A 22,830-nucleotide genomic window follows, 5' to 3' on the forward strand; every position below is an offset into this window, starting at 1 on the left:
AAGGTGTTTCTCGTAGTTCTGTCAGTCTGTGATAAATATCTTATAAAAATCATTGATGTGTCACAGCTGTGGCTGTCAAAAATGATCTTAAATAAATACAATGAACTTTGCAAATTCTTCTTTAAGCTGACTGTCCAGAGATAAGCTATCAAACCTGTGATCGATCAATATGCCAGATCTACAAGTTTTTTAACTGAAGGAAAAAAGTGTGTGACTGAGGAAAGTTAGTTTTGCAAAACACCCCAAAAACACATTTTCAAGAAAATGATAAAATGAATCTTGAGTCTATGTAAACCTGTTTAGAGCAGATGGTTTACTTTATTTTTACAAACATATAAACTTCATAGAAAAAGTAAGGAAACTTATATTTGGACAATCAGTTCTTTGCTGTCGCACTTCTTGGCAAAAAATCTTATGCTACTGGAAAGTGTTGGGTCTGCGCTTCCACAGGCCCCGCTGCTTTAGAGACTTATTCCCGTTAATGAAACAAGACGAACAGCTCAACCGGTTTTTCACATGCTAGCAAGGGAAGGATCTCAGAGCAGCCCCTCTGCCCTCGGTGTCAGACCACTACGAAGAACCATCACGCCACAGCAGCCTTTTATTTCCGTGACACACAGTTTACACAAACACCCATTATAAAAAAAAACCTGTGGTTATAAAAGATAAGGCACTTTCATGTATACTTTCAGTTATCTCCTAAAAGCAGGAAAAGTTGATTTCAATCAATAAGAGACCCTCTGACTGAACTGTGCTTTATTTTAGGTCCCCTTCAGATATGCGATAACATGCTAAATGAAATATAACTCTCCAAATGATGCTATAATTGACTCTTGCACACAGGATGTAGGGAAGAAAAGTATTTAAACTTCAGTTTCACGTGGTTATTGCTTCAAGAACGTAAAATATGATTTTGTGAGTTTGAAAACACATAACATTGTGTGCTAAAATCCTTCAATTCAGAGCCTGGAGACATGCTTACAGCTGAGTTTTACTAAAGACATTGCCCATATTAGGAAAGAGACATGTGTTTGGCTTCACTGATTATGTAATTTTCTGGCCCTCTTTCAATGTGACAAATCAAATACAGTCCACTCCGGAGCTGCAGACATTTCACAACTCAGAAACCACAACCAAAAAAAAATCTGCTTGATTTATTTATGCACTTTGTAAAAGACATGATCCACTTTGTCTGACTTTCATTATCTGTATCATTATTATATTATATGTAAACAAGGAAAGCTTTCCCCTCATAGACATAGAAGTACTCCTGATAATTTTATCACAGCTGTGGTAATGTAAGCCACAGCTAGCCAAACAACATGCTAACATGTGAAAAGGAGAATCCACGTCTTCATACACTGAACAAAAATATAAACGCAACACTTTTTTTTTTGCTCCTATTCCCCATGGGATGGACGTAGAGACCTAAAATTCATTCCAGATACACAATCTAACCATCCCTCCCAAACAGTGGTCACAAATCAGTCCAAATGTGTGGTAGTGGGCACATCTGCTATATTGAGATAATCCATCCCACCTCACAGGTGTGCCACATCAGGATGCTGATCTGACATCATGAGTAGTGCACAGGTGTACCTCAGACTGCCCACAACAAAAGGCCACCCTGGAATGTGCAGTTTTGTCTCACAGCAAAATGCCACAGATGCCACAAGCAATGAGGGAGCGTGCAATTGGCATGCTGACAGCAGGAATGCCAACCAGATCTGTCGCCCGTGCATTGAATGTTCATTTCTCAACCATAAGCCGTCTCCACAGGCGTTTCAGAGAATATGGCAGCACATCCAACCGGCCTCACAACCGCAGACCTCGTGTAACCACACCAGCCCAGGACCTCCACATCCAGCAGGTTCACCTCGAAGATCGTCTGAGACCAGCCACCCAGACAGCTGCTGGAACAATTGGTTTGCACAACCAAACAATTTCTGCACAAACTGTCAGAAACCGTCTCAGGGACGCTCAACTGCATGCCCGTCGTCCTCATCGGGGTCTTGACCTGACTCCAGCTCGTCGCCGTAGCAGACTTGTGTGGGCAAATGCTCACATTCGATGGCGTCTGGCACGTTGGAGAGGTGTGCGCTTCACGGATGAATCATGGTTCACATTGTTCAGGGCAGATGGCAGCTGAGAATGTCCCAGTTCTTGCATGGCCAGCATACTCACCGGACATGTCACCCATTGAGCATGTTCGGGATGTGCTTGACCGGCGTGTACGACAGCGTGTACCAGTTCCCACGAATATCCAACAACCTCGCACAGCCATTGAAGTGGAGTGGACCAACATTCCACAGGCCACAATTGACAATCTGATAGACTCCATGCGACGATGTGTTGCACTGCATGAGGCAAATGGTGGTCACACCAGATACTGACCGGTTCTGGGTCCCCAGACCCCCAATAGCGCAAAAAACTGCACATTCCAGGGTGGCCTTTTGTTGTGGGCAGTCTGAGGTACACCTGTGCACTACTCATGATGTCAGATCAGCATCCTGATGTGGCACACCTGCGAGGTGGGATGGATTATCTCAATATAGCAGATGTGCCCACTACCACACATTTGGACTGATTTGTGACCACTGTTTGGGAGGGATGGTTATATTGTGTATCTGGAATGAATTTTAGGTCTCTACGTCCATCCCATGGGGAATGGGAGCAGTAACAAAGGTGTTGCGTTTATATTTTTGTTGAGTGTATATAAATTAAAGTTGAAAATAAAATAACTGTACAACAAAATACACAATACACAATATAGAACTATATAAGAATGTATGAAGAAATCTAAATATAAATAAATATATACACAATAACAGCAGCTGTACAAGTATTAACCGGAAATGAAGAATATAGTGACCAGTGTTGTGCAAAAACAAAGTCCAGAAAGTCCAGTGTGTGTGTAAGAACCACATGTGTGGGTCAGTACTGTGTGGTGGTGTGATTGAGAGACCGTATCGCCTGCGGGAAGAAGCTCCTCCTCAGTCTCTCTGTGTTGGTCTTCAGGGAGCGGAATCGCTTTCCTGACCTCAACAGAGAGAACAGTCTGTTGTTGGGATGGCTGAGGTCCTTCACCATCTTCCTGGCCTTGGTCCAGCACCGCCTGCTGTAGATTGAGTGCAGGTCAGGGAGCTCGGAGCGGATGGTGCGCTCAGCTGACCGCACAACCCTCTGTAGAGCTCGTCTGTCCTGCATGGTGCTGTTCCCGAACCAGGTTAAGATGTTTCCCGCCAGGATGCTCTCTATGGTGCACGAGTAAAAGTTCCTGAGCACCTTGGAGGGCAGTTGGAAGTCTCTCAAGCGTCTGAGGTGGTAGAGACGCTGTCGGGCCTTTTTCACCACGGTGTTGATGTGACAGGACCATGACAGGTCCTGCGTGATGTGAACTCCGAGGTATTTGAAGCTGTCCACTCTCTCCACTGGGCACTCGTTGATGACGGGGGTCTGGTAGTTCCTCTCCTGCTTAGTGCTGAAGTCCACTATCAGCTCCTTTGTCTTACTGACGTTTAGAAGGAGGTTGTTCCTCTGGCACCAGTTCTCCAGATTCCTAATCTCCTTCAGGTAGGCCGTCTCGTTGTTATCAGAGATCAGGCCCACCACGACGGTGTCGTCAGCAAACTTGATGATGGTGGTGGAGCTGGTAGTGGCCACACAGTCATATGTGTACAAAGAGTACAGCAGGGGGCTCAGAACACACCCCTGGGGGGCTCCAGTGCTGAGAGTGGTGGAGGCTGAGACATGTCCGCCCATCCTTACTGCCTGTGGTCTGCCAGTTAGGAAGTTGGAGATCCACTGACACATAGATGAGCTGAGTCCCAGATGCTCCAGCTTGGTGGTGAGTGTGGAGGGAATTATGGTGTTAAATGCAGAGCTGTAGTCTATGAAGAGCATTTTAACATAATTCCCCCTTCTAGTGTCCAAGTGAGTGAGTGATGTGTGGAGGAGATGAGAGATGGCATCGTCTGTGGAACGATTTGGATGGTAAGCGAACTGTAGTGGGTCCAGTGTGTCTGGTAGTGAAGAAATGATGAAGTCTCTGACCAGGCGTTCAAAGCACTTCATCACTACTGAAGTGAGGGCTACAGGGCGATAGTCATTGAGAGAAGCAGGGTGGGGTTTCTTCGGGACAGGAACAATGATGGACTCTTTGAAGCATGTGGGGATCACCGACTGAGATAAAGAGATGTTGAATATCTCAGTGAATATCTAATTTGTGCTTTGGACTGTCACCAGATTTCTTCTAGAAGTTTCTTGCCAGTCAGCAACTATCTTGGCAACACCACTTGAGTTTGTGTGTTGCATGCTAACATCCTTATATGTGTAATAATACTAAAGCGTCATCTTATGCACACACAAAAAACAAATATGGCTCCTTCGTGCAGGGTTTTCTGGTATGTTCATTTATGCTTCCCAATTTAAAAAAAAAAAAAAAAGACAAAGCAAAGTTCTTGCTTCTCAGCCACTGCGGCCACATCCTCACCGTTTTTTAGGCAGTTATATAAACATACTGTGAGTGAGTCATAAGCTTAAATACAATAGTTGAAGGAACAAAAACGTAATGTTTAAAAATACCAGTCAAATCTGATTAAAGTAAATAAATAATAAGTATACAATGTAGTTTTAAGACTTCTCAATGTTTCGTAACATTAATGTTCTATGAACTCGTGAGTCCAGAAATCTGAATGTCATGAAAAGTATTTATTATTCGTGTATTATTATTTTACAATACAAGGTTGTTTTTTTCCTGATACTTCATGCAAACCACATTTCTCCAGGCCTGTCCTAATCAGCTTACTCAGTATCACTAGATCCAATGCTGCTCCTCCAGCAGAGCACACAAAAGTAGGAGAGACCAGAGATGCCATGGCTTAGTTAGGAGACTGTTTGCTTCAAGGCCACTAGAGGGTGCTGCCATAAAACTACAATAAATGAATTGACCTTTTGACCTGCTCACACTCTTTTATGCAAAACCCTGCTGATGACACACACACACACACACACACACACAGATTCTAGGTCTGACCAACCGTGGGCAAAAAGATGACAGTCAATAAAATTCTAAAATTTTATTTATAAACACAATGAATAGTAGTTAAAAGTCCAGTGTCCCATTTAGGTACAAAGTAAAAACACACAGTCCAAGGCCAGAGCCAGCTATGCCACAAAGCCAGTTGCACTCCACACGTTGTTCACTTCAACAGGGGTAGCAATTGTCCTCTGAGACCCACCACCCTGTAAGTAGAAAGCCTGCACAGAGCGACAAAATAAGACAATTCACTATATAATTCACAGCCCATCCATCCCAAACATATCAGATCATTAGAGGTTTTGTCACATTACATACCTGCACTGAGAGACAAAATAACACAGCAGTGTTTGTAATGTGGGCTATAAGTAGACTAGCATATCAGTGCAATCAATTACACCTGCCTCCAATTAGTCCAGCCCTTTTACAGTCATTGACTGGGTGAGAAAACATGAGCAAATCAACCCAAGAGACAAGCAGGAAGACTCTCTGAAGGCTCCTGTGGCTGCACAGGCAGTCTTACAATTACGAGGTTGGAGAGTTGTTGTTTCAAAATGTTCACACTGATTTCACATGCTCATTAACTCACAACCAGCTGACCATATATATTTCTGCTGCTGAGCTGCTTTTTGATGGAGATTTTCTGAATTTATTTTGCTACCATAAGAGCAGACTCCATGCTGAAAGCATGTGCACTGTCACTTGCAATGAGTGGCACTAATGACGCTAAATTTAATTACAGGTCATGGACAGCCTTCATAAATGCTCATATTACTCACCCACACTGAATTCCAGCACAGGTTCATCTGGGTCCTGACTATTTCCTGCAAAGTAACACAAACGTCATCAGAACATTAAGTCAGAGAAACAACATTTGGAGCTTTTGTACATGATAAATTATACTGCAGTAGTAAAACAAAGTCAAGCAGCAGTACATTTATTAAAATCACCTTCAGCTGTAATATTTAAACTGATTTAGTGTCAATTTAGATTATGTTTAGATTAAAATGAAACTAGTACCCTTGTAATGTCTTTTTAAATTAGAGGTAAATATTTGTATATTTTTTACATAATATAATTATATTTACTGGATTTTCTCTCTATTGTAGTTTAGTATTATAGTTATTACTTGTTTTTTATTGACTTGTCTTGTTTTTACAATGATTTGCTCTGAATGCAGCCTTTAAAGAAAAGACTATCTGTTCAGTAACTATCCATCAGACTGGGTCCATGTTACCAGCCAAATGGGTAATAATTAAAGTAAGTTTTGAATTACGTATATTTGGGTGTTTAGGTGACACTTTTGCAAAAAAATATATATATAATTAGGTTTAAAAGAACTAAACATGTATGTATTTAAAAACAATAAGTGTGTTAGAATTACTACAGCAACAGCTTGTAGCTCACTGTACTATTTTTGAGCACAACTTTGGTGCTTTTGCCTCATTTTTAAATCAGTGATCCCAGTAGCACAGTCTAAGCAGAGACCTCAGTGCTTGGCAAACAATCAATAGAATCAATATAATTATTAAAAAGAAACAAAATAAATGCCAACCATATAAAAAAAAACATAAACTTAAGGAAAAAACTAAACTTGATTTTGTGTCTTTAGGCTATTGTTAACAGCAAGCATGAGGTTAGTGCATATGTATTATTATTGGAAAGATTACTGCAAAGAAAAAAAGGTTGAACCAGGAGGGGGCGATATTGCTCTTCTTACCATGAGTTACATGCAGGCTATTACTTACCATGTCACTCACATTTATTTCACAAAACAGCTGAACCCACTTAATTCGATTTAATTGTATTTATGCAGAGCTGAATCACAACAACAGTCTCCTCGAGGTGGTATAGATTGTAAGGTAGAAAGTCTACAATTAAAAAGAAAAAACCTCAATACAGTGGGAAGGAACAACTCACTTTTAACAGGAAGCACCCTCTGGCAGAACCACGGTCAGGGAGGGGCAGCCCGCTGCGACCCTTTGGGGATGAGGAGACGAAAAAGGGGACAAAAGACACACTGTGGACGAGAGCCAGAGATGAACAAGAACTAATTATTGAATGCAGAGAGGTGTATAAACACATGGTGGGAATCCCCCAGCAGGGTAGTCCCAGGGTAACTAAGGGAGGATTCATGGTCACCTGATTCAGCCCTAGCTATATGCGTTGGCAAAAAGGTAACTTTGAAACTTAATCTTAAAAGTAGAGATAGTGTCCGTCTCCTGCATTCAAACTGGGAGCTGGTTCCACAGAAGGATGATCCCCTTCTACTTCTAAATATCCTAAAAACCACAAGGAAGCCCACAGTCTGAGAGCAAACTATCAAACTACGAGGTCTTTAAAATAAGATGATTATTCAAGACCTCATGTGTGATGGGAAGGATTCTGAATTTGATGCTGGACCCACAAATCATAAAAGAGAAACACTAACTCACACACACCAGAAAGTGCCAAGAATTATAATTATATGTAATTTAGTTTTGCGTTCCTTTATAATGCTTTCAACTATACAAATAAGACACTTCATGGGGGCGCCTGAGCCTTGTAGACACAACAAATACTGAACAAACCTCATGCGCCCTGTTGTTGACAAAACGATAAAAATGAATGTGTACTTCTGTCTTATTTAGGTCATTTTTGTAGTTTTTGTAGACAGACTACTGTAATTTCTCAATAAAATGTCGCTTATTATCGCTCACTCTCAAGAACAAAAACGTGAGTAATTTCCCAGTAGCTCACCATATTTGGGATCTTCTAACATCCACACTTCATGTTTAAACGGTGGTGCGGAGGCGGTGTACCGTCGCAGGCCGGATGTAGCATTCAGCGCGGTGTGCCTTTTTTTCAGTTGCTAAGCAACAGATTTGTCCCGCCCCTTTCGTTATGACGAGCCGGGCCAGTCCTTTGACTGGTGACGTTACAAAGAAACGTCAGGTGACGTTACAAAGAAACCTTAAACCGACCTTATATATAGACCTGGCTGTTCAGTTGAAACGCATTCACACAGCGGGACAGCAGCGCTTTAAACGTTCAAACACGGAGTTTAACACAAAACAACATTTTAGACATAAAAAACAAAAAAGTGAAATGGCAAGCTCGAACTGTAACACAATGACAAATGATGAAACAGTTCAGACCAATGGGGATAATTCTACAGTACATGCTTTGGTATCCCTCTTGGATAACTTGGTCAGTAGTTTTTCGAACAAGCAGTTGTTAGAGCTTACCTCAGGCTATCCGGATTGCGTCACCGCTAAGCGGCTTGTAGGTTTTGTAGAGGACGTAATGGACCTGTGTGAACAGTCACTAGCAGTATCACCGCTGAGGTCTTCCCAGAACTCCCCTGTACATGAAAACTGTTCTGTCCACACCACTACTGGCAAAACGGTTTTGTCACGTGTGAAATTTTTGGACGATTCTGCTGAGCAGGAGTTTGATACAGCACAGAATATAGATGCTAACAGCCAAGAAACAGCTAACACAGAAGAAAGCTGTCAAAATGCTGACCAACACAGTGCTGCAAAACCAGAAAACAATCCAATTCCAGATCCCCAGCAGCAGAAATCCTGTGTTGAACATGAAGCCAGCATCCCACCGTTAACAAACGTAAGTCAAACGGAGTCATATAAAAAGATACAGCATCACAGATCTTCTGTAGACTGTGAGCCACCTGAAAAAACAGACTTTGAAAGATGGTTAGAGACATTAATTCAGGCTGTGCTTTCAAAGCTTGGTAAACTTTTAAAGTGCCCTCATTCTCACCAAAAACGTTTGTTGGATCTACTCTTGGACAAATTCAAGGGGATGGATTTGCATTTAGACCGAAAAGTGCAGAATTATTTTGACTGCATTGCTAATGCGATTTTCACTGATATTTGTGACAAATTACATAAATTGTCACTAATATCATTGGAAATGGGGAGGAGTGGGGAGGAGGATTCAATGAATTTAATGGAACAACCAATATTTAATATCATAACTACTTCAGTATTCCAAGAACACCTGTTGGCAGTAACAGTTACTGATAGACTGGAATCATATGAAAAGAAAGAAAGATGCAGATTTTCAGTGGAAATCTTTGTGGAAGGACTGATTTCCCAGGTTTCAAAAAAATCAGGCACAGTCTTCAGCATTGAAAGTGCTGAAGCTATCTCCAACCGGCTTACCATGAAAATCTGGACTGAAATCAGGGCCAGATACGACAAAATCCCACCAGAGAAGTTCAAGAAACTCAGCGAGAGGGTTTTCAAATCCCTCTGTAAAAGATGGAAGCATGCATCTTTGGTGACATTCTGGCAATTAAACTTCCAAAATCTTGATGAAGATATTGTTAAAACTTTCAAAAGAAAGATATTCACAGAACCAAGTTGCATATCTAAGTGCTTCTCATCGGTGCGGGCATTTTTTGGGAGGTGTAAGGGAAGAAACAAAGTTTCCACTTTATAGTGACATCGTGATATCAACAGCAAAATATTTTCTAAAACTCACTGGACACTTTAAATGAGCTAGTTTTACATTTAGATCAGATCAAGTCATTTTTGAAATCCCCAGGAATGGTCGCGGCAGATGGCCACCCCGCCCTGAGCCTGGTTCTGTCGAAGGTTTCTTCCTCTTAAAAGGGAGTTTTTCCTTCCCACTGTCGCCTCGTGCTTGCTCAGAGGGGTTTGTTCTTTTGGGGTTTTCTTTTTAATACTGTAAGTTGTTACCTTACAGTGTGAAGCACCTTGAAAACACCATTGTTTCCTTTGGTGCTATACAGATTGAAGTGACTTGCACTGATAACATAACTAAGCTGGGACTTTAATTTAACATCAATAAAATTATAAAAATATTACATCTTGATTTCTGCTTGTTTTCATTGTCTGTGACTTAATGAATACAAATGTGTAATTTAACAGATTCTTTCTTTATGTTAGTCTGACCGGTGATTCCACGTTGGCCTTAGGTGTTGGCGCAGATACGCTGCAGCCCCTGAGCCATTAATGGCCCAGCACACTACAGTAAAAACAAAACAACAGCCATCTGTCCAACTAGGAAAGGAAAATAATAAACTGCCTCCTTGGAGGCAACCTGACCGACTGCAATCACTCTCAGGCAGATTGATGAAGATCTGCAAATAACTGTTGTCTAATTTATAAACGCAGACAGATTGCCAACACGTCTGTTCACAATAGAGGACTGTACTTACATGGTTGCAAACTGGTTGTTATCTTGCTTATATGAAAACATTGCTTTGGAGCAATGAAACTCAAACACATTCATTTTTAAAATGCTTCAAAATGAAATTTTGAAGCATTTGGCTTTATGCTTTGAAAGTGCCGTTGTGAGTGGGAGTGTGAAATCCTTACTTGATGTGTTCCCTTTGCCTTTACTGTTTTCAGTTTTATCAGTTTTCAGTTTTATTTGTCATATGCAAGTTAGCACAGGGTCAACATTGCAATGAAATGTGTTTGACGAGCAGCAGTCACTCAGCAGCATGGTACAGTAGAAGAAAATATAATAAAATATAATAAAATAAAATAAAAAATAGAAAAATAGTAAAGAGCAAAATATTTGAAAGACGTGGTAAAAGAGAAAAGATGACTAAATATATATATATATGTATCTATAAATATATGTACACTAGTGATTAAATAAGAAAATCTTGAAAAGAAATATGACGGGAGGTCAGATGGGATATTGCACAGGAATGAGCAGCAGAAAATTACAGTATTACTCAGACTTTTAATAGTCATATTGTCAGTTTTGGCCGACGGTCATGGGTCACTTCCACTAAAATAGCACGAGACTGGAGTAAAATGTACTTTATTAATGAGAACACATGGTGATACAGCAAAGAATCCAACCCTTCTGAAAAGCAAATGGCTTCCTGTTATACTCTACCTGATTCAGGTGAGCATCTGGAATAGACCAAGTCTGGGGGTCAGCAAACCAAAGGGAAACAAAACCCTCCCCATAAGAAAACCACTACAATATAACCAACACATAGACATATGAAGATTTGTAACAAGTCCTATAAATAACTCCATAACATATAAACTTCAGTCTCTTCTATATACATTAAAACAGCGGTCCCCAACCTTTTTTGCGCCACGGACCGGTTTATGCCCGACAATATTTTCACGGACCGGCCTTTAAGGTGTCACAGATAAATACAACAAAATAAAACTAGTACCGGTACCGGAAAAAAAGAAGATTTATTCATAACACACGTGAAAGACCCAGGAAAACAGAGTTAACGATAAAAACGATAACAAAATAACGATAAAAAACGATTAAAAACTCTGAAAACCATACATTTCACACCCGAGCCTCATCTCTCGACCAAACGACGGTCCGTGGCCCGGCGGTTGGGGACCGCTGCATTAAAACACCTTAACCACAGTTAGGTTTCAGCCCTCGCTGACTCAGAACAAAGTAAGACAATCAGAGTTCGATTGGTTTTTACTTGTGCAGGGGAAGCCTGGTCGGATTCTCAGAGTTGCAAGCTCTACACCCAAACTCAGACAACTCCAACTCCAGCCTCCACTCGCAGCCTTTTATTGAATGAAAACAGTTACACAACCGCCCATTGTAAACCCCATATGTTGTGTGGTAAAAGCTAAGGCACTGTGTGTGTGTGTGTGTGTGTGAGTGAGAGAGAGTGTATGTGTGTCTGTATACGTGACTTCCTGCTTACAAACGTTTTAACCGCATCTCTAGTCATAAAAGGGTCATCTCCCCTCAACCTCGTATATGGCTTAACCTCTCTAACAGTCCACCATTTACATGGTGAGCCCATAAAGGGCAGGAAGTGAACATTCCTTACCAAATAAGGAAACCAGAATCTTATATAGATTGTGCCTGCAGTTGAAAACTATAGCTAGTAACATCCCCAACATCCTACATGTGGGGGAGGAACAGAAAATATCTGAACATACAGTTCAAGACAAGGTCCAAGCACAATAATGACAACTTTTAACAAAATCACTCCAACACACACTCCCCTAGCCTGGCACATTGGTTTTCTCCAGGAGCTCATAAGCAGGTGATTGAGCTGCTTTTACTCTTTACAAAGTGAGTACTGTTAACACTTCTCTTTTTACATATACAACTAATTTAGGTTACAGACAAATGATTAAATGTGAACAGCTCTAACACAGGTTCTTTTCCTGACACAGGTAGGATGGCCAGTCCCCCTGTCTCTTCACCTTTAACGAGTCACTTAAATAACAACCCAAAAAGCCTAATAAAGAATCACAATCAACCAGTGTGTGTTTTTCTTCATTACGGTTTTTAAATACAAATCAGTCAGTCAATTAATAAAAATACAAGTAAGGGTAATGGAACCCCTGGTCTCCATTACACACATAAATACCATAAAGACACTAAGTCGTAGAGCTCTGAACTCCTTGCTTCTATGATATTTACACTTCTTCTTGGCCTTCTCCTTCACTCTGAGTCACTCCAGGATAAACGCATCAGCTCAGACATACAATAATTAAAATATGTGTAGGTGACCGTTTGGCAGAAGACGATGTCGAGGCGGTACTGCAGTGACACGTCCGTGGCTATCGTCGGGGCGGTGTCCTGCATCAGAAGGAAGTCAATAGACTTCTTGGCTTTGTTGCTCATCATGGCGCTGTAGTCTGTGGGCGTGGCCTGCAAAAAGTGTAAATAAACCATCAGAGACCAAACACAAATATGCCTTCCAACCACTAGTTTAGACAACATCTTGCAAAGAGTGTGTATTTCAGAGTGCAGTTGTTTTTAAATTTGACAGAAACAGAAATAAAGACGGAAGAGAAGGACAACAGGGAAAGCAGAAGCACCGACACACTGAAATCTTTTAGGGTCAAGCTCCAGAACTAGCCACAAATCCTGATGGAAAGAACCTAAAAATACTTAAAAATACTTGCAGAGATCGAATGGAGCCGTTAACTCAAAAGCCTGGTGTCAGGCATGTTCTTTAATAAATAAGAAACGAGCTGATATGTTACAGACCCCAGTCTTTACGTAAAGAAAAAGCTGACATTTAGAGCGGTCTCGCAGCAGATTTTAAAACAGTGACACTGATTTGTGGGGTTTTTGGGCACAAATTTGAACCTTTTTGTTTTATCCATGTCCTTGAACACAGCTCGTGACTTGGGCGCTTTCATATGTACCGATTCATTTAGGTTTGTGCACTGAGGCCAGATTTAGGTATTAAAAACGAGTCAGTCATAACACTTCTTACATTAGTTAAAAAGCTGAGCTTACACTAAACCAACATTTAAATTTCCCCTTGTGGGACTAATAAAGGTATATCATATCATATCATATCATATCATATCATATCATATCATATCATATCATATCATTACTAAAGTATTGCTGCAACATTGTAAAGACAAAGATGACACACAGACCAGACATAAAACACTGAACACTTTTTAAAGACGAGTCATTTAAGAGTATTTTCTCATAGAATAAAGTCGGCTGATATGGTGAAGGAAAAATCTGCTCACGAATCCTCCAACTTCTTAAAAGTAAGGAGTGACCTGAGCTGGAAATCAACATGAGAGGGATGACTCAAGAAGAAGAAGAAGCAACAAGAAAAGAAAAACAGAGTTCAGAGTGTAGTTAAGATATCAAGCTGTATCCACAATGTGTGCCAAGAAACTAAGCTTGTCTGTTGTCATGCTAAAGAAATAAAAAATCTGGAATCAGAAAACAGCCAATAACTGCTGATCAACTCACCCACTCCTCTTCGTGCCAGTCCACGTGCAGTGACGACTGGCTGTTGTGATCGCTGTACTTTGCTCTCAGCGTATCCTGGTCATTGCGGAGCACTACTTGTTCAGACTCAGCGGAAGGAGAAGCTTTGGTTGCGATGTACTCGTACTGCGTTCAGGGCCTAAATAGCTGAAGCTAGCAGCTTGCAGCCGCACACTGCCACCAGCTGACGGGTCTGAAAGGAAGAGGGTATGAATGAAATATGAAGCGTCCCCACGTAACGTCAAACACTTTTAGTACCTTGTCAACCAGACTGGCGAGCGTCCACTCCAGTCCGCTGGCCGATTGGTCTTTGGCAGCTTGAGACAGCCTCTCTGCGTAATAGCTGACCTGAGTCTTCAGCGTGTTGACGTAGGCGATGATCTCTTTGGCTCGGACAGTGTCCTGGGGTATGTGGATGATGACTGAGCTGGAGAGGGCACTACTGCAGGGAACAAAGACACACCGACACATCTGTATCCGAGCTGGGACTGAGGACACTCACCAGCCACTTTATTAGGTACATGTGTTCAAAAGCTTGTGGCAGCAATTTAGTGCATTTAGTCAAATAAAGACAATAGAGTGGCCTGCAGGTGTATATTTTTGTAATGTTTCTGTCTTATGCCTGAAATATGCTTCAGCAGGAAATATACGCTGTAACTGGAAACAACAGCATGATGGACCGGTTTAGTGTTAAGAGGTGTTACATCTGAAGTTAGAACGTAAATTTCCTGCAGAAATCTAAATCAAGCTTCAGAGGTACTGTTCCAAAAATATAGGGAGGGACGTTACCCACCAGATGTAAAAACAAACACTGTCTGCATGCACATGCCTGCTCTCAATGAGCCTAATCGTGGCTTAGAAAAAACAACGAGGAGCCGACTTCGATAAATGCGATACCACTCGCTTCACAAATTCAGACCATCTGTGTACAGTGGCGTGTCTAGAAAATTTTTGTTGGGGGGGCCAGGTAGGGGCACAGATTTGGAGAAGGGTGGCAGATTTAATTGGCAGATAATGTTTTAAAAAAAAATTCTACCAACCCTTAACCATAATTCAATAATCCTATAAACCTAATAACCAAATGCACTTTTAACTCTTATTAGAATGAGATTTTAACCACTACGGTGCAAAGTTTTTAGATACTGCGTTGATAAAGTACAAGAGATACAATCAGTGCTTTGTCAGTGTTTACTCAGCAGTCAAGGACAACAATATTTGCATAGTATTTTTACTGACATATAGTGCACATATGTTTTGGGCAAAAACATTTTTGAAAATTAAAATACGAACATTTGTAACAAACAATTGACAAATTAGCCAATGCCAATGCAAAACTTTATCTGCCTGTTAAAAAAAGAAGATAATCTTCTCACAAACTGGTGTTTGATTTTGAAACAGGAAAAAAGTGGGGAAACAACTGAAAAGACTAACATTTGAATGAAACCTGAAAGCAAGTAAATACTTTCTATGCTGCCTTATCGTAAACTTTGGTAATATTGATAAAGAACAACACTGGCTGATGATAAAATACAGTCAGCTGGCATGGTGACACTGCCAGTATTAACCTGCAGGGCTGGACTGGGACAAAAAAATTGGGCATTTTTACTACAGACCGACCCACCAGGTAGTAAAGCCATAAAGACTTTGACTGAAAACAAACCCTGTTGTGACAGTGATGTACAGTCTTGTTGGTATATGTATGATTTCTATACATTTTACGTCAGATAAAAACTTTGGTTGTAAGATTTAGATAATTATTTAATAAAAACTAGGTATTTTAAATGAGAATAAGAAAGAAAAGTATTTCTTTGTGCCCACCTTTCCCTGTTAATGCCCTACCTGGCCCCCTGGCAAAACTTTGCTAGACCCGCCCCTGCACAGTTACCAGCTGTCTGCTACATAAAAAAGGATCCTGGTGTTATTTGTCTCTCAGAAACAGTTCATAACTTCCCTTCAACTCATTCATGTCACCTAAAAGGTAAACCTGTTTCTCCATCACCTGTTCAGCTCTGATGGTTCAGTAAGGACATCTCCTGGTTTCATCTTCATGTTTCCCTCTCACCACATATCTAAACAGACATCATGACCAGCAGCTTTACAGCTGTGGCTCCAGCAAACATCAGCTGATACTAGAAATTAATATTAAATACATTCTAACAACAGCCGATCAAGCTTAAACGTGCTGCTGTTGTTTAGCGCAACATCTGCTGGTTTCCTCTTTCTGGCGCAAAGTGGGCGATAAACAAGAGAGAAAAGCCGATCAGCTGATCATTGATCAGTTTCATGATTGAAGTAGCAACAGGAGAGGGAGGGAGAGAGAATGAGAGAAGAAGAGGCAGCTGTGCAGCATAAAGACAGAATAAATCCAGCTTTGTGCCTTTTTTCCATTCTAGCTAAAGTCCGGGACAAACTGCGTCTCTTCCCAGCTCAATACGAAACGTGTAATATTTTCTCTGAATGAGGGACCATTCCATTTTTTTAAGGAGCCGTTGGCAACTCTACTAACCTTATGAATAAAATAAAGTTCACTATCAGTAACATCATAGCACCCACCCAGCTGTATAAAAACTCCGTCAAACTGGCTAGAACGCAGTATGAGTTATTGCAACTGACAGTAAAAAGTCAGCAACATGAAAATAAACTCCACCTAAACTTGGTTTATATCTGACCCAGATAGACTGCAGGTCATAACTTCTTACCTGAAGTTCAGTTCACCTGACACTCGGACTGGTGGCTGCTTCGGGTCTCTCCTCCTGCCTCCCCTTCCCTCATCCACCTGTTGCCTCTGTGGAAGCCCCGTCATAGCCACCACCAAACAACGGAGTTATTTCTACACATCGACCTGCATCTGGCCAATCCACCACCTCTCATTGTTCATGCCATTACAAAAAAAATAAAAAATAAGTCACTGGGGATATGCCCGGTATGCCCGATGGCCAGTCCAGCTATGTTAACCTGCAACCAAATCTGCAGCTCCATACAGCAATGTTACGACTTAGATTATATCTTATAACGCATAACTCTTATGTTAGCTGCCCTCAGTAGCATACTGTCTGAAATATTCCACAGCTGCAATAATTCTTTAAGTGTTATTTTTTTCCTTGGTATTCTAATTTCACCGAAGTTTACTAAACTCAGCAAACTTAATATTACTTACCGGGACATTTATTCTGTCCTCATTTTCTTTCACCGAAAAATTGTTTCCTGCAGTGCCATCTTTCGCGCTTGCCTCTCCTACCTTTGCTAACGTGATGCGCATAGCGCAGAAGCGATGCTGCATTCACTTACACTCGGATATCTGAGCGTCACCGTGAAAACATAATCGGACATTTGATATTTGATTGAATTTTATTGTTTTGCCTTTGGGGTGGCCAGTCTGGTTTGGGGGGTGGCCTGTGCCCCCCCAGGCCACCCCGCTGGACACGCCATTGGTGACAGCAGGGGGGTGGTGTTTATTTCACCTCTGGCTGTTAAATGTTTTGATTTGTGAGTGTTAGCAGAGACGGGTCTTCCAGCGGAATCTGCATGAATATTGAAGATACTTATATTGTCTAGACGGAGGAATAATCACACGTGGGGCATCGGCTTTTCACCAGAACAACACTTAGTTTTTATTATTGAACTCTCGCGTGCACTCTGCAGCATAACAGGAAGCATCCTTTCAAAATAAAATCACAACAGATGACAACGAGGGCATACCTATTAACTAGCTCAACACCCCCACTTGCACTCACGTTGTCAGCTTTACATGCATTCCAAAAGAAACAGTTTTTCTTTACTATTTGTTTACACTCCAAACATATATTTCTCAAACTTCAATAACTTCCCCTTTGTTGCTGGCTTTGTCATAACATCGGCCACCATCAGACCTGTCGGACAATACTCCAATATCAAATTTCCAGCATTAACTGTTGATCTCACAAAATGATATTTGATATCGATATGCTTACACCTCTGTCTGTTAACAGGATTCTTTGCCAATGCAATAGTCCCTTGATTGTCCTCAAAAATCTTTGGCGGTCTCTTTTGATGCTCATACATGCTTTGCAACAGTTGTGTCAAGTACAAACATTCTTGTGTTGTTGCTGCCAAAGCTATGTACTCTGCTTCACAAGTTGACAAGGCAACAGTTGGCTGCTTCTTTGTTCGCCATGACACCAAAGTACCTCCTTCATTCAGGCTTACGCAGTAACCTGTAGTACTCCTCCTGTCAGTCACATCCGCAGCCCAGTCTGAGTCACTGTGACCTTGTACTCTCAAATCTTTGTCACTTTTCCTGTAGCACAATGTCTTGTCTTTTGATTGTTTCAGGTACCTTAGAACATGTTTCACAGTAGCCCAATGTTCCACAGCTGGTTCTTTGAAGTGCTGTGACAGCTTACTTACAACAAAACTCAAATCTGGTCGTGTGCAAGAGGTCAAGTAAATAAGGCTACCTACTGCCTCTCTGTACATTCTGACATTGTTCATTTTCTCAGCATCATCATTGTAGTTCAACCTTTGTTCACAAGGAGTTGATCTTGGTTTACAGTCTTGCATTTGAAATCTTTCCAGTATGTTCTCTACATATCTCTCTTGTAACATTTTTACACAATCTTGGGTTTGCTCAAAATCAATACCAAGAAAATGTTTGAGTTTCCCCATATCTTTCATTTTGAATCTTGCAGTTAGCATTTCCTTCACAGTTTTCAAAACCCTTTCATCACTGGCTGCAATAATAATATCATCAACCCATATGATCATGATCACTTTTTCTTTTCCTGTTTTCCTTGTGTAAACACAATGATCTACAGGACTCTGCATGAAACCGTTCTCTATCAAATAGTCATGTAATGTCCTGTTCCAGTTTCGGCCTGACTGTTTAAGCCCATAAAGTGACTTTTCCAGCTTGTAGACCAGTTTCTCATCTGTTTTTCCTTTTACTTCATAGCCTTCTGGCTGCTCAACATACACTTCAAAATCTATTGGTGCATGCAAGTATGCGGTTTTTACATCCATCTGATGCAAAATCAGGTTTTCTTGTATTGCACACTGCATCAATACTCTTATGCTTGTCAGGTTAGCAGTCGGAGAAAAAGTTTCATCATAGTCTATCCCAAAACACTGGTTGTAACCTTTAGCTACGTACCGTGCTTTATATTTTTCTGATCCATCACCACTGTTTTTCTTCACATATACCCATCTACCCCCCACTGCTTTCTTTCCCCCAGGTAAGATTGTTAGGGTAAAGGTGTTGTTCTCTTTTAAGGATTGCATTTCTTCATCCATAGCTGCTTTCCACTCTCTAGAGTTGGGTGACCTTGCAGCTTCACTGAATGTCACGGGTGAGTTACTTATCAGTCTGTAACAGTAGTCTATGTTAGTCAGCACTTGATCATCAATGTCTTCTCCTGACTCATATTCATTTAGATAATCTGGTTTCTTTCTTGTTCTAGAAGGATACCTTCTGGAGTTTTCAGTCTCATCACTAAGTGGCATCTGACTGTTCACTTCTGGTTGGTTGTCAGTATCTGGTTCCTGTGAACTGGTACTGGGGCTTTCCCTGTTCACGTTTGGTCTCTCCCTCACCTGTATGTCTTCATCCTCAGATGTCGTATCAGTTTGTGTTTGCTTTTCCTCATTGTGTTTGGTTACAAACTTAACCAGCCTAAACTTTTGCACTTTGGCGCTGTCTGGGAAATAAACCTTGTATGCTGGACTGTTTTTGTCGTAGCCTACAAAAATCCCTTTTGTACACTTAGAATCCAGCTTACCCTTGTTTTGCTTGTAAGCATAACACTCACACCCAAACTTTCGCATTCTGGATAGATTGGGCTTCCGCCCAGTCAGCAAAAAGTAAGGTGTCTGCCCTGTCCGGTTGTTAAAGCATCTGTTTCTCACGATAGCCGCTGTTTGAACTGCATACGTCCATAATTCCTTTGGTATGGCACTCTCAATAAGCATGCACCTCCCCATATCAAAAAGTGTTCTCCAGCCACGTTCCGCTGTACCATTCTGGTGAGGGGAATATGGGGCTGAAGTTTCATGTCTTATTCCATGTTTGTTTAACAATACCTGGTAACTCTTTGCCATGAACTCTGTGCCGTTGTCTGACCTGATACACTTTACCTTCCCGAGTGGGGCTGTATCGGCCAAAAAGATTTCAGTTGCTTGCATTGTTTCACTTTTGTTTTTGAGAAAATATACAAATACTGCACCGGAAAAGTCATCGGTAAACAATAATGCATATCTGTGTCCATCTCGTGATTCTGGATCTATCGGCCCTGCTAGATCCGTATGTACCAGCTCGAGAGGTTTCTCAGCTCTCCTGTCAGGGTTTCTATTCCTAGTCTGGACAAATTTTCCCTGAATACACACCTCACAGTTCAAACTTTCTTTGTCAGTTTTCCCTTTGATTTTCATACCTTCAACCACATTTTGTAGCTTCAGAATGTCACTATGATTGCAATGTCCCAAAATTTCATGCCATGTCTGCACATCAAAACAATTATTACACTTATCATCGTACTCACTTACAGTCTCAAGGTAATAAAGTCTGTTGTGCTCATGGATGTGAAACTTTGTACCGTCTCTGTGTTGAAGGACGTTCCTTCCTTTCTTAAAGATGATAGTGGCTCCGTTCGTGGTGGCCGCTCTCACAGAGAAGATATTCTGTGGAAATGAGGGAATGCATAGGGCGTCTTTCAGTGTTGTTTTACACTGTCTCCCTCTGCTGTCTATCAAGCACACCTCTGCATCTCCTCTGCCTTCAGCCACTCCTTTACACCTGGTGCCATCAGCTAATTCCACACAGTGCGTTCCCGGCTGGAAGTCGTCATTAAATTTCTTGAACGCTGTTTTATCATTCAGGATGTGTGATGTTGCGCCAGTATCCACCATTAGGCCTTTGGTCCTGATGTCTTGTGGCTGTTGAGGTGCCGCGTAGTCATCGCTCATCCGGAAGACATAGGTGTCGTCGCTCTCTGCGTTGTCGCCCTCCTCCGAGGCTATGCGTGCTTCATCATTCCGTTGTCGTCTCCTGCAAGTCGACTCTCGATGGGTGTTGCTCCTACAGTGACTGCACCACTGTCTGTAGCGGCATGCTCTGGCCTTGTGTCCCCGTTGGCCACACTTAAAACAGACCATGTCTGACATGTCTCTCCTGTGGTCATTAGCAGCTGCTGCGGGTCTCACGCTGGGTTGCACTCTCGCCTTCATGATGTTATCCTCTTGTTCCATTAAGCGCATTTTCTCAGTGTCCTCATAGCTGCGGAGTTTCGTTTTAAATTCCGCAAACTTGATTTCTGATTCACTTTGCGTAATGTGAACGGAAAAAGGTTTAAATGTTTCTGGTAAACCTTTTAACACCATCGCTACAAGCAGACCATCACTAAGTGTCTCTCCAGCATTTCTCAGGGCTGTAATAAACAGAGATGGGCAGTAACGCGTTATTTGTAACGCGTTACTGTAATCTGATTACTTTTTTCAAGTAACGAGTAAAGTAAGGGATTACTATTGCAAAAACGGTAATTAGATTACCTTTACTTTCCCGTAGGAACGCTGCGTTACTGCGTTACTAAAACCGTGAATCTTTTGCGAGAATGTCTCACGACAGTGACGTAAGCGAGTGCGCCGTTGGTGACAACAGCTGTGTGCAGATCAACAATGGATCACATATCGATTGTGGGAGAGAGTATGAGCATGCAGCGTTTAAAACGTGGAAGTACTGACCTTACTTTGAGTTTGATTCCATAAAAAGTGACAAAAACATTAGTGTCCGCTGTGCGTGGGAAGAAAACTTCTTTTTACAGCGAAAAAAACCCTAAACTTCCAAGGAAGCACCGAGTAGCTACGACGTAATGGGAAACTCACAGAGCTGCCATATCCTTCCACTGACCGCAGCACACCTGCACCAGGGTAAACCTCCGCCTACCCAACTCCTGCTTTACAGGTGAAAATAGAGCAACAGGACCGCTGAGTCTTTGACTTTATTTATTTTCTGCTGTGTTTTACTTGCATCTATTTGAAAGACTGAGTGTAAACACACAAAATATTTTATTTTATGTGGTGGAATGTGCAGAAAATAGGTTTAAATGTTAAACTAATTTCTTCCAGTCAGAGAATGTTGCATATAATTAAATTTTTGCTTGATGCATAAAGTTAAAAGGTTAAAACTAATAAAACAAGTTAAAAAGAGACTTTTCCATTTGATTACATTTTGTATGATGGATTATGCAGAAAAAGTAGAATTGGGCTGAAAGATCTATCGCTTTATCACCTCTTCAGGTTGTAAATCGTGTTTTTAAAAAGTAACTAAGTAACTAAGTAATTAATTACTTTTGAAAATAAGTAATCAGTAAAGTAACGGGATTACTTTTTGGGGGAGGTAATCAGTAATTAGTTACTGATTACTTTTTTCAAGTAACTTGACCAACACTGGTAATAAATGTCTCTGCGCGTATGATGTACTCCGTGACGCTCTCACTGCTTGCTTTCTTCAGAGAAGTCAGTTCGGTATAAAGGCTGATAATTCTTGGTTTACCTTTTCCTGCATAATAGTCTCTTAAAATTTTCAGTGCCTCGCGTCCATCATCGGCAGCTTCTCTCATCACGAGCGATAAACTCTTATCATCCAGGAACTGTATTAACTCTGCATAGGCCTGGGCATTCTTATCTTCGTCGTCATCGCTTTTCAATATTGTGTCTTTTAGACCTTGTAATCTAAGATGTCCCAAAAATTTTGTCTCCCACAGTTCATAATTCTTCTCATCTCCGTCAAAAACCAACCTTGCCCATCGGCCACTGGGTTCACCAGCACGCTTATTCATGGTGCTAACTTAGCACGCTAGCCCTCACCGAACACGCTGTACTTTGCGACTTTTCTGGTGGTAAACTTTCCCCTGGCGTAGCTTCAATGTTTTCCTGGGCCCATAACCTGTTAGCAGAGACGGGTCTTCCAGCGGAATCTGCATGAATATTGAAGATACTTATATTGTCTAGACGGAGGAATAATCACACGTGGGGCATCGGCTTTTCACCGGAACAACACTTAGTTTTTATTATTGAACTCTCGCGTG

General features: G+C 41.3%; 1 protein-coding gene and 1 long non-coding RNA gene across 2 annotated transcripts; both read right to left on the reverse strand.

Moving 5' to 3' along the window:
• Window positions 1-4,691: 4,691 nt before the first annotated feature.
• Window positions 4,692-7,905, reverse strand: LOC146572517 (uncharacterized). The gene is made up of 3 exons (XR_014892722.1): window positions 7,778-7,905; window positions 5,818-5,862; window positions 4,692-5,244 (listed from the first exon to the last, which is right to left on the reverse strand). It is a non-coding gene; the product is annotated as an uncharacterized LOC146572517 (long non-coding RNA).
• A 2,922-nt stretch (window positions 7,906-10,827) lies between these two features.
• On the reverse strand, window positions 10,828-17,054 carry LOC146572518 (inositol polyphosphate-4-phosphatase type I A-like). Its single transcript, XM_085276742.1, has 5 exons — window positions 16,932-17,054; window positions 16,474-16,559; window positions 14,033-14,216; window positions 13,757-13,967; window positions 10,828-12,679 (listed from the first exon to the last, which is right to left on the reverse strand). Exons 1-4 carry the CDS (start codon window positions 17,052-17,054, stop codon window positions 13,914-13,916), a joined length of 447 nt encoding a protein of 148 aa, XP_085132868.1. The 3' UTR covers window positions 10,828-12,679; window positions 13,757-13,913.
• Window positions 17,055-22,830: the final 5,776 nt, after the last annotated feature.

Source organism: Mchenga conophoros, linkage group LG6, assembly GCF_057382185.1.
Source record: "Mchenga conophoros isolate Kocher_MC1m ecotype Shallow Benthic linkage group LG6, M_conophoros_male_GT1.1, whole genome shotgun sequence".
In the NCBI taxonomy this organism is placed as follows: Eukaryota; Metazoa; Chordata; class Actinopteri; order Cichliformes; family Cichlidae; genus Mchenga; species Mchenga conophoros.

Excerpts from the sequence above, each read along its gene's own strand:
- LOC146572518 (XM_085276742.1), bottom strand. The coding sequence starts at position 17,054 with ATGCAGCATCGCTTCTGCGCTATGCGCATCACGTTAGCAAAGGTAGGA. Across the intron at positions 16,560-16,931 it reads AGGACAGAATAAATGTCCCG|AGGCAACAGGTGGATGAGGG; the intron begins GTAAGTAATATT and ends GGGCTTCCACAG. Across the intron at positions 14,217-16,473 it reads TCAGGTGAACTGAACTTCAG|TAGTGCCCTCTCCAGCTCAG; the intron begins GTAAGAAGTTAT and ends TGTTCCCTGCAG.